The sequence below is a fragment of the Temnothorax longispinosus genome, chromosome 3 (genome assembly GCF_030848805.1).
Source record: "Temnothorax longispinosus isolate EJ_2023e chromosome 3, Tlon_JGU_v1, whole genome shotgun sequence".
NCBI lineage: Eukaryota > Metazoa > Arthropoda > Insecta > Hymenoptera > Formicidae > Temnothorax > Temnothorax longispinosus.
In genome coordinates this window covers 3,098,437-3,111,588 of record NC_092360.1, presented here as the reverse complement: position 1 = coordinate 3,111,588, position 13,152 = coordinate 3,098,437, and the positions used below count along the sequence as shown (strand labels likewise).

General features: G+C 34.6%; 1 protein-coding gene across 2 annotated transcripts in view; it reads right to left on the bottom strand.

Moving 5' to 3' along the window:
• The window catches only part of Rho-6 (rhomboid 6), a 115,503-nt gene that overhangs the window by 3,261 nt on the left and 99,090 nt on the right, over positions 1-13,152 (bottom strand). For both annotated transcript variants that reach the window (XM_071772850.1, XM_071772851.1), the window contains exons 2-4: positions 9,764-10,029; positions 1,167-1,337; positions 483-638 (exon numbers count right to left, since the gene is read on the bottom strand). In XM_071772850.1, the coding sequence (XP_071628951.1) occupies positions 483-638; positions 1,167-1,337; positions 9,764-10,029 (593 nt within the window). The remainder of the gene's footprint in view (positions 1-482; positions 639-1,166; positions 1,338-9,763; positions 10,030-13,152) is intronic.

Genomic DNA, 13,152 nt, shown 5'->3' with positions numbered 1-13,152 from the left:
AAAGATTGTAAAGAAATACTATTAAAATGTTTAAAAGTGTATTAATTATTTTTGTATTTATAATTAAAAACATTTTAATAGTATTTTGTTATGATCTTTAATTTTTTAAGATGTGGTCAATCATTGTAGAGTGTCCAACAACTGTACTCTGTTTACTCCTAATACGATATTGATAATTGTGTCTGATTCTCAAGGATTATTTATTATCGCCACTTGCCGCGAGGAGAGTCCGTTACTCAAGCTAAATAAGATTCTTTCGCGAGAGTATCTCGAGCGGAAACATTCCTGCGCGACTCTCAACAGCGCGTTTTAGTGCAGCATCTTTTATATAGTCTTCCTTATTTTTTTTCCTTCATTCTTTTTTGCTGCTGCGACACGCAACGCTGCGCGGGACATTCAAGGAGCGAGGGGTCGTCGAGGGGTCGGTTTACGTCGTCTGAACTCCGCTCTTAGAGATTGAGAAACTTTTTTCTCTCGCTTACCAGGTAGAGGTGAGCGAGATGACTCGTAAGCAGCGCGTAAACACCTGCCGAAGCGCCGACCAGGTAAAGACTAGGTTGCAGAAGCGACGCTCCCAAAGCGCCGCAGACTCCGCCGCCCAGGTAGATTGTCGCCACTCCTATTCGTCCTTGCTCCACCTGCAACAATGAGCTTTCCGTGTTCCCGTCTGCAATTTCGCACATGCAGAATTACGATCTTTGCAACGTATTTCTCATAAATAAAACTTGTTACGTCGGATCTAATGAACAAATCCTAGTGCTGCAGAATAATAAGGATTCTAGCTGAAAATTTTATTTAATCGCGGCGATCTTTTTATTTATGTATTGTATAAAAAGATAAAAAATAATAAATGTAGTTGCAAATCGATGTCGTACAGTATTCCTGAAAACATTTCGTTTTAAAAGAAATGCTACCTCAACATTTTGTGTCGTGCTTATATTCTCATTATTCTCGTTCTTAATATTGCGTGGACAGAGTATTAAGTTTCCGTTACGGTGTAACAAAAAGCAAAGCAAAAAGTACTTTAATTCGACGATATGGGAATGTTATCTGATGTAATCGTGAGCAAAAAGGATCGCCGTCGAAAGGGAGGAGCCTCTTTCTCTTAAACGCGCGGTGTCTTGACGCGCTGAACGACATCCCCGCAATTTAGTTGATTGGCTCACCTCGAGTGGAGTAGCCAGGACCAGCTGAATGACCACGTTGAGTGCGAGGTGAAGTGCGTTCGAGTGAAGCAACATGTAGGAGGCGAACCTCCAGCCCTGCACCCTCTGACGGGGATCGTAGACCAGCCATCTCCGTAACGTCGCCTCGTCTCCCAGGCAGTGGACGGTTATCTAGAGAAAGCACGTTTAATGTGCTTGCCTTTGCCGCGGAATATTATTCAGAGAAGAATACGGCATATATATTCAAGAGCACGGAGATAATTACATGTCGCTGTTAGAGATAAAATTAATTACAATTGCCAATGTCTCTATTAAATATGTATGCGTATAATACTGAATTGTTGAATACATCAAATTATATTTTATACGCTTTTTTATTATATAATATACATAGTATATAAAATAAAATTTTAAACAATTTTAAATATCTAATAAATTATATATATACCTATGTAATATTTATTTTATTATTTCTATTTTTATCGATATTATAATATAGTTGAATTATTATTCAATAATTCTTATTATTCCAAATTGTTTATTTGCGTTTTATTAATCATGTTACATTCGTTTTAGCAATATACCCGATAAGAAACGTTTGAAATTTAATTATTTTGACTCAAAATGTCTTCCACAAAAAATAATTTCTTATATTCCCTAAAGAAGAGAACGGTGGGTTAGTAAATCCAGGATTTTCTATTTTATCTTAGAAGCTAAATAAAGATACACGAGCACGTGAATGAAGTGCTATTTCAGATTCTGCTGGTACGCCAGCTATTTCCGTAACGACACTTAGCTTTCCCAGAAGCGATTTGTTGAGATAGAAAACGTGTTCCACGCGTTTTTATCGCCGAACCTTACGTAAAAGTAAAAATGAAAAAAATCCTTGTCTTTGTAGATAAGATAAAGTGACATCAAGCCTAAAATAACACAGGCACACAAAAAATAAAAAGTGTCTTGGCCGAGACACTACACTAGTGTATTCCCATGTATTTTGTTCAAAACTCCAAAAAAAGTTCAAAACTCCACGAAACGAACACTTTTCTTTGAGGTTTGCTCGGAACTGAGAGCCAATCTGACAATTCTGACTTCGGATTCGGATTCAGCGGGTCAAAATACATGGGAATGTAGTGTCTCGGCCAAGACACTTTTTATTTTTTTGTGTGCCTGTGAATTAATGGACCACATGGCGCTCTTCGCTTAAATCTATGCACATAATGTACTTCTAGACAAGTATCGATAACTACTTTTTTATTTTTAATAAAAAAGATACTATATTTCAAAAAATTTATATCTCTATATGTTATATGTATAATAGAAGTACATTTCGAGTAAATTGACATACTCGAGTACGTTTGAATGGCAAATTTTTCTAAAATTTGAACTACAAATAAATTTTATTTAATTTTGTAACGTATATAAAATTAATTTAAAACTTTACAATTTATTAAATTCATTTATTTGTCAAGTTTACAATTTAATTCGTCTAAAAGACAGCTTGAACGCATAATTCATATATCGCGCGATACATCATAATCCATGATAAACTGTACAATAACGAATAATCCAATATCGCATAACGCCTTGCAATTGAGTACCAAATAACGATCAATCGCATTATCGATCACAATGATTTACGAAGATCCAGGAAGCCTATTAAAGCAGGCTCCATATGCACATAGTAACGATATCGGGCATTTCGTTCAATATTAATCGCACAGTCAGCAAAATATTTATGTCACGGACGTAGTCCGCGAGCAATTTATCAGCGCGTTTAATAACTTGCTCATCCGATTACGCTCGGAATTTATCGTAACCGTAATAAAGAGCGGCATGTATATGGGTTCGACGCAGAGCGCGCGCGCGCGCACAGGAGTCTTTAAAAATAATGCCTTAACGATTGTTGCTTGCTTTTTTTTTTGCGCACCACAGCGAAGTGCACGCGTGCAAACATTCTCGCCAGTAAATCACATGTGTCAGCAGGTGCGCCACTCTTTCGGGAGAGCTTGATACCTCTCCGGCTATCTATTCTGATGTCCCGGTTTTTACGAGCCCGTCTAGGTTTTGGGGCCCCTGTTCGTGCTTAATGCGCTTTTATGTCCTCCACCTTGGACAGTATCTCCCGGATGTTAAAATCCAGTGTTCACTTTGCAACAAATGATCGTCTCATGTCACACGCGCGCGCGTACGCTTCGTCGTCCCACGATTATATTTCAATTCGACGACGTGTCCGCCGCAGAACTGAATGAGATTGACCTCGTCGTTTGGTATCGCGAAAATGGAATTCAGCTGTACGAGATTGTTAATTCTGAAATTTACGCGATTTATTTTTACGATATTTCACTCGCAAGCAATAAGTATGAATCTGAAAATTAACACACCGTCACTTAAATCTCTTTTTATATCACGTTTTATTTTTAGAAAATAATGTAGATAATATATATATTTAAAAAAAATTTTTTTACGATCTTTTTTCTAAAATATTACTTAGGTCAAGATGAGAGCTTCGTGATACACATTCTAAGATATAATAAACACGAATATATATATAGAATAGTCTAGTAGCGAATTGGAATTATCTGATATAACGCTTCTCTAAAATTATCAACTGTAATAAAATAAACATATATAACATATTTTACAGGGATATTTAAATAGCAATTATTAATAAAGTTTTAAAGAAATGATAACTATTCATTTTTACATTGAATTGATTGCTGCATTATTCTAGTTATCTAAAGATCTTGATTATCTCTCATTCCATCTTACAAATGACAATGAAAGAGAATTATTTGAGCGAGAGCGAACATCCGGACGGTTACTGTCAAGCGCGGCGCCATGTGCCAGCCCAGTCGCGATCACAGTCAGTGATTTCGTCCAATACTGTGGCTCTAATTCTGAATTCTAAGCAAATGTTTGCAGCAACCCGGATAATTGGTGTATATGTATGTGTATGTGCGTGTTTGTATGTAAACGCGCATACAGAGCTCCGGTTGGTAGTTCGTAATTATAGAGGCGTCTGCACCCTACAACGTAGGAATTTCATTTTCCTAAGGCGTGAGAAAAGAAGAACGTAATATCGTGTAATATTCGCGTAATGCGGTGCAATATCGATATTCATGGTATGTCGAAATATATCGCGCGACGAAATTTGTCTAGCACATAGAACTCGCGATTTTACGACTCCACTCATGATACAAACAAAATCTGAGTGAAATGTGCCTTCCTCTTCGTCATAACATTCAGAATAGAAAGGAAAATTAAAGCAAAACTTTACTCTTGTAGGTATTCACACATACATAAATTTTTGTTCTAAAATATATGTAAAGAATTTTATATTTCTTGCGTTTAATTATTTATCAAGTTGAAGAAATTTCAAAAATCACAAGATTTCTAAAAAAAAATTCAAGACTTAATTACGTAAAAAAATAATGTGCAATCTGTAACCTTCTTTATCTCATTTTTTTATATTTTCTTTTCAAATAGTATAATTTGCGATTAAAACGATATCAACAATTCACTAAAAAATCTAAAACTGAATTTACTGCTCAACGTGATACTATCTAAAATGATTGCTATTATCTGCCAGAAGACGGTACGTATATAAATCACAGAAAACGTTTTACGAGTTTCAGCTATCGTCTACTCAAAGAGTATAGTAAAGTGACGGAACGCGAGAGACAGGTTCCAAGTTAAACCTCAATACCTTCCACAAGCGAGAGATTTGTATCGCTTAAAGTTAAACGTAAAGAGGACTTTGTTCCATATACATAGAATCGCATGAATCCAAGATATCACGATGAATATACCTTTACCTCACTGGCGCCGTTAGCTATAAATTTGGGGACTCTGGAAACTAAAAAGACATAAATAAATAAATGCATAAATAAAACATAAAAGAAATATAATTTAAAATTTCATCACCATGGAATCTGATTATTTATTTTGAAAAGGAAACAGAAAGAAAGAACGAACGAAATAGAGAAAGAAAGAGAGAGAATATAAACATTATTTTAATTTATTCAAAATTATCATATATTTGCGTATATATTGAGGGACACGTCTCCCTCGTCCTCCTGCTAACGGCGTCCGTGCTTATCTTATAATAATTTGATGATTCTATATCAAATCATGCTTTACATTGTTCTTGTGCAAATTGGGTCAAAATAAAAACAGTTGAGTCAAAATACAAATTAAGTAATAATGACAAATTACATGATCAATCCAAAAAACTCAATGGAGTTTTTATTCTTAACAAAAGTGTCGAGATAGCAAAGATATTAACAATTTAATATAAAATTGTAAAATAAAATACTATTAAAAATAAAAAACTTGTTTCGAATTAAACTTCAAGTAGGAAAGTAGAATTAAATCATATAGCTGAGTTAATTATTTCAAGAGTGAACTATATTTTAAGAATACTTTTATTCCAAGTTTAATTAATTGAATCTATCAGAGAACCTATTATTAAAATTTGATTTATTATGTGACATTCTGTACATGCAACAATTATGCTTCATTGCATGTATTCTTGGGAAATATCAAAGCAGAAACGCAAATCATTCAGAAATAAAAAACCCTGGAGACAATTAATTTCTACAGGATATGAGCATGTCAAGGATTACTATATTTTTATAATTTTCATTACACAAAAGAGTTGATTTATATTTAAATCCATTTATTTTTACATGTCACTCTTTGATTTCGTCGTGGACTACGGATTATACGTATGTATAGTGTCGTATTTCGTGCTACAACTGTAATATAATATTTCTAGTAATATATTGATCTAATTTTTCGTTTATTTTATGTATTTCGAGTATATTTATATTAATATTTCAAGAATAAAGTGCAATATGTTTCATGACCTGTTTTTCTTTCTAAAGAATAATTTCCTCAAGCTTTTTTATTTTGATCTGATAAGTCCAAAATTCAACATTATACGGGCACCGTTCATACCGCTTATCGCGTTAATCGCGACCCGGAACATCTATTTCCGGTGATCTGGAGAACGTTTCAAAGGTGGAATTCGCTCTCTTCCTCATTCCTCCTCTCACTTGGAGGTCGTTGCACGTTAACACCCTCGATTTTCGTTCTACTTCATGCCATCCTCTTTTAACAATGCATGGTGGCATTGCCATGTTAAAGGCAGAAACGGAGTTTCTCCGCGAATTAGAAATGCATTTAACTTCGTAGTTTTAAGTTTATGCATTTGAAGCACAAATTAACGCTCTACCACATCATTATAGAATCAGAAGCTGAGTATGATACTCCCAACAGCTATCGTTCTACCGTGTAACTCCGTATTATTAATCAATAATCATGCAATCATATAATTATATTATTTAATGCTAAATTTTTCTGGCAACAAAGTAGAATAAGAACTCTAAATTAAGAATAAAAAATTGTCGATTTCTTTGAAAAAGCATGTAAACATTTTAGATACACAGAAATATTTAAGTATTTTTCTTTCCATCATCGGAATGCGCATATACACTGAACATAAAATTTTCTCTATTCGTAAACATAATTTTATTTTATAAGTTATATCTATTTTAAGATCCCGCCACACATCAGATCTTGCTATAAGATCAGAAACGAAATGGCCGTATCATATTCCGCTTCTTGCCCTTATATGCATTCTGCTGTTTCTCCGTTCGAATGTAAAGTTCCTTAAATTTCGAGGAACGATTTGCGGGAGCGATACGCGCCGGAGCGATAAATATAACGGCTCGTTTCTTTTTATCGTCCAAAACGCCGCCGATGTTCTCCGCTTCCGCACCCTTAGTACACGAAGCGTACCGCGCATTCTCAGGCGTGTGTTTATACGCGTTGTCCCATATATTACAAATTATCTCCCACTTGCAACAACGAGTTTTCACCAGACAATACTGCCGCGATAAAGTTGAAATTCACGGACTGCGGCCGTGAATTATTGGCGCCTTTAATTCCGCGGCTTTAGGTTTATACACTTTAGCGAGCATTTCTCCGTTCGCAGGTAATTTTTCCGACCGTAAAATGCCCAGGTTCGGACATTATTATATGCCATGGAAATATCAACTTTTTTCGAGTAGCACAACGCTACTTTTTGAGCGTTTCATTAAGCTCGAGAGCGCGTTAATATTCTATCTCTTTCTCTCTAGATCGCTCACTGAGCCACTTTAAAAATCGCCTTTTCACGGTACGCTTTTCATTTTACGATCATTTAGTTAACATTTAATATTTTTAACATTTTTTTTGCCACGCACGTGTATGCAAAATTTCTTCGCTAATGTAACTAATTTTTTCCACCGTATACACACTTTAATCTAATAGTCATAATTTTATTTTATATTACGAAGCTACACTAAATTCTCTTTTAAGCACGGTAAATCACAAAAAAATTATTTTATAATTCTTGATCCTTAACTCTTGATCTAAGGAAACCAAGTTTTGGTTTTCCTTAACATTTTCATTATTTATATGAACTATCGTTTTTATCAACATTTAATTATTTTTATTATTATTTTATAGTTTATAGTGTGTGCAATTTAATTTATAAGAGAGTGTATAGTTTAAGTATTCTCCTCTTCCCCTTTTACATAAACTTTTGAGTAAGATCAAAAATAGAATTTAATAATATGACATAATTAGAAAACAAGATCTATATGTTCAACCTCTTTTTTTCAACTTAAACATCCAATCTCATATATCTTAAAATATATGTGCAGAAAAATTATTTTTTTTTTATAAAAAAAGATTTGATCTTTTCATTCATTTTCACGCACGCTTTTCCTCAATAGTATACGAATACTTTTGTGATTCACTGCATGTCTATTTTCTTCTTTCTTACACTTATTGTACCATCTTTTATCTTTTTAGTGTGAATAAATATATTAAATATATATCTCTTTTAATATATTTCATAACGGTTATAATACCAAATGCAAATCTAACTTTCTCTAGATCTTTCATCGAGAAGTTATAAATGAGAATCAATTTTGTACACTAAAGTTGACATTGTCTAAATTATTAATAACTATCACATTCTAAAAAATTACAGTTTTTTGGATGATATATTCATTTATATCGAGTTGCTATATTGTTATATAAATTGCTCATAACACAATTTAATCTATATATATCATAGATCGTGTATTAATATTAATTAAATTTTTCGCCGACTTTAGCTTTTATAAGATAAAATTCAAGCTTGACGATTTTTTCAAAGCAGTACGTTGATTTAGAAACTGCTATTTTAAACCTACTTTTTCAAATAACATCTACGTAATTACGCGTTTAGCGATCCTAATTAATTATTATTAACCTAAAGGATACTATTTTTAAAATTATAATTTTTATGAAAGAATTAAATAAGTTTTCGTTATAATAATAAAAATAATTGCAACGCATGTAACTGGTTTGACAATAATAATTAAAATTAAAGATGACATGTGTACCTATATATAGATATAAAATTCGTACTTATAAAGTATAATAAATTATAAACTGTGTAAACTTTTCATAAGATTGCGTAAATATGACGAATGTATTTATACTTAATTTTCATATACTTAATTGCCTCATATCTCTTCATGCTTTTTACCGTCTTTTGCACAATGAACTTGGACTGTTAAACATCTGCGGCGAGCATTTACTTTGATCTCGCTCTGCGGCGACTCGTACAACGAGTTAAAAGAAAGCGCGGCTAAGTGATTAACTTTCGTCGTGCTCCGTGGTAAACGAGTAAGAAATTGCGGCGTACCTTCGCGGTATTAAATTCGCGAATTTTTATTACGCGTACCCCTCGCTGCTTATTCACTTTCCGACTAAAGCGCGAGACGAAGTTCTCGAGATTATTATCGAGCGAAAAAGAGCCATAAAGAGTTTCCACTTTTTTTTTTTTGAAGTTTTCGTCATCAGGTATCTCGGAATATCGTTCGAGTATTCTCCGGCGAGTTCGCGCGTATAATTGGAAAGGAATCCCACCGCGCTTTTCGCTCGCCCTTGCTTGCTCTCGAGAACTGAACACGACACGCTGGTTCTGTTAATGAGAAATCTTGGAGCTTACGCATAGCGTTTTACAACCGTTCCTTTCTACTTCGCTTACATTCATTGGAATACCTGCAGTATGTTCCGCATTTTACGACGAGAGAATTTTATCCAGATGGAGCAGCATTTAGTTGAGTAATAAAAAACAAATATAAAAAACATGACGGAAAATAATGAAGAGCGCGCGAAGAAGAAATATAACAATTTTTATAAATTATTACAATTTTTATGAATTATTACTGCTATTAAGTGATGATTTTAAAAAAATATCATAATGAAATCATAGCTAAATATTTTGATTTAGTTACTGCATTTTGTGCAAATATATCTCCTAGTATTTATCTTTAAATGATATCTAATATTAAAAATAATCGCAAGACTAAATCACAATGTCTTATTAATAATAGTATGCCAAAGAAAAAATTACACTTGTTATCATTTTTAATTATTTCTTTCGTAGATTTTAGAAAGATAATTGCTCTTTTATTTAAGATATTATTACAATTATAACAGTGTTCCAAGTAAGTAATTGTCACGGTATTTCGTAATCAGCATTTATAACTCACCTCGATGATACTGATGCAGATCATGAGGTAGGGCGGTCGTATCCGGAAGCTCGGCTTCCTGGATGGCAGTGGATATCTGGGCGTTGGTCTGGGCGTGACTTCATCGTCACGTTTTTTTTTATAGGAGGATGTGACGATGATTGGCGATTCCGGGGAATAGGGCGAACCGGGTCCGGGCGAGTACGTCGCATCCGTAGAATCCGACGAGATCGTCGACAAAGTCGGCGAGTTTTCCAGCAACGCTGCCTCGGCGTCCATTTCGGTATCTTAAACAAATAGAAAAAAAAATTACGATTATTATAAACACTTTTTAAGTGCAATATCCAATGCATTACAAAGATTAAACGCAAAGTACAATAAGAAAATTTAAATCTTAAATGCTTGTTTAACGATTCGTTTAAAAGCTTCCTGATAAGAAAACTATTTGTAACGTAGTAACAATTAATTTAATATCGCTTTAATTTAATAACTTTTAAAGTTACATTTTGCGTGTTAGAGAATATCCGTAATAGAATAAAGGATCGAAGTACATTACACGTGTTATTTATCTGAAGACGAGAAAAAGAAAGGAAGAGAGAAAGCGGAAGTATCTAGAAGTCGAGAAAATAAAAGTTCAATCGAACAACTTTACGAGAGAAGCTCCGTTTTTATAAAAATTTTTTTCATCTAACGACAATCACTGAGCCGTGACGAGTAGTCCGACGATCCCAATTACGATTCTGGCTTCAGCAGCTCTCGCCACTGCAATGAAGTCGCCTTTCGGCAGTTTAGTTCGCAGATATCGTCGGCTTTCGTCGGCCTCTACCATGCGGAAGCCTGCCTCTATAATTCAGCCGCAAATCCTATAATGGTGCGAAAGACGTGTTTCGTGAAGCAATTTACAGAACGGCGCAATTTGTAAGCCTGCATATACGTTTACGAGTACAGGTTAATCTCGAAATGATACTTCGTATTCGGAATTTGTCATGTATGGAGTGTCGCGTAAACGGAGTAATGCAGGAACTAAGCAGTTTTAATATTAGACAAAAAAAATTTGTGGAATCTGGATTATTAAATAAAGATAATTTCTATTGCCAAATTACTATTTTATATTTTAAATAAAAAAGTAATCTCGCATATAAAAAAGCTTTTTATTTATTTGCCAGAATATTAAGTATGAAACTTATGCAGTATTTGTTTTGTGGATAAATTGTCTGCATTAATCTTTTTAACAAAAAATGTAATATAGTATCTAAATATAATAAATTAATCTTCTAAAAAATTTTCCTTAGTTTTCCAATCTGTTTTCGTCATTAAATATTCTAATTTTTAAATTAGCTTGACAATAATAAAATTTTAAAATATAATTTTAATTTTAGTAATATTAAAGAAACATATAGGTTCAAAAGTAATAATATAATTTTTTATTACAGGATGAAATACAAGAAAAATTAACGTTTAATCTGCACAATAATTACCAACGTCGTTACATATTGATATATAATATATTTAAAAAAATATAACATATTAATATGTAATATATATCAACACAATTAACTTGACTAATTTATTATCAGTTAATTACTTCTATAATTAGATAATATCAATGTCTCTACAGTTAATTTTCCAGTTGAACAATTCTTGATGGCTTTACCATGATTGCCCTTCTCCTATATATACAGCGTATTTCATTTATATAATATATATTATAAATACTCTAATAATCGTCCATATAAACATCGTCAGATTTTGTTACAATTTTTTTTATTTCGACGCCTTCGCTATTATCAAGATGATCGAGAATTACTTTACAATGATCGCCCACTAACTCTGTCCCTTGAGGACATTTGATAATTGTTTCAACTTCCTCGTGATGAGAACGTTTTGGTTTATCATCATCGTCGTCTAACAAGATTTTTGGTATAGCATTTAAACCCTTAATACCGACGTTTGTGAGTTTTAGCAGAGTATTCGATCTTCGGGCTGGCTGCACGGAGTCCACATAGGTAGAGGAAAGCATTGCATCCGAATATTGAACCGGTGCGTCGTCCGAATATTCTCCTCGTACGTTATTTGAATATTCGACTGGTACATTCGAATGGTACATCCTCCGCTTTGACTGAGGGGTGCGATCCGGAGCTGTGATTATATATCGCCTTGAATTGTCCAGATTGGCCGCGTCAACCGAATGTACTTGGTGTCCATGCGAATTGCTTGACGGTATATGGGGCTTATGATTTGGTGCTGTTATTATGTACCGTGATGGAATATGATCCGCATATAGTCCCGAACTGTCCAGATCGACCGCGCCATCCAAATGTACTTGGTGTTTATGCGGTTTACTTGATAATGTTTGGGGCTTATGATTCGGAACTGTTATTACGTACGGTGACGAAACAGGATTTGCATGTAGTCCTAAACTATCATGATCGGCCGCGTCATCTGAATGTACTTGACGTCTACGTGATTTGCTTGATGTTTGAGGCTTGCGATTTGGCACTGTTATCACATACGGTGACGGATCCGCATTACGTCTGAAACTGTTCTGATCGGCCGCGTCATTTGAATGTACCTGACGACTATGTGATTTGCTTGGTGTTTGAGGCTTGCGATTTGGCACTGTTATTACGTACGGTGACGAATCCGTATGATGTCTCAAAGTGTTCAGATCGGCCGCGTCATCCAAACGTTTCTTATACTTTTCTTTTGATAATGAAAGAGAGTCCTCATATTGGCCTGAGTTATCCAGATCGGACACGTCATTCGAGTGTAATTGACGTTTATGCGAATTACTCGATGTTTGAGGCTTGCGTCGTGGTGCTGTGATTACATACGGTGACGTATTAGGGTCCGAGTATCGTTCCAAACTGTCTACGTCGGCCGCGTCATCCAAATGTTTCTTATGCTTTGTTTGTGATATTGCAGGAGATTGGAGTGCGCCTCTTGCGGCTAGCAGAGTTTCACAGTGCAATTGAATCACCATTAGTAACAGAACAGCTCGAATCCATTGAGATCTCATGATCGTTAAATGACAAGAGGGACCTTGTTAACAGAGATCTCGATCTTGAGAGACCGAGCCACTGACAGTTGCCACTACGTTCTGTTTCAACTGTCGCGACTTGCCCCCTTAAATCAAGACGCGGATCGTAAAAAATATCGAGCACATAAAGACGCCAATGGAACGTGGTATCGGCTATAAATAATACCTATGACGATGAGCGTTTCTATATATGATTGGTCGCGTACAATTACAAACAGCGCGGCCTCGTACTTTAATGTACATTGATTAATTTCACGCCAGCGTTATCTCATCAACGCTTCGATTAGACAGTGGTTTAGGAGTTAATTTTTTTATTATTAACAGCATATTTTATTGTTCGATAATTATTTTTCCAGCCCACCGGCGACAC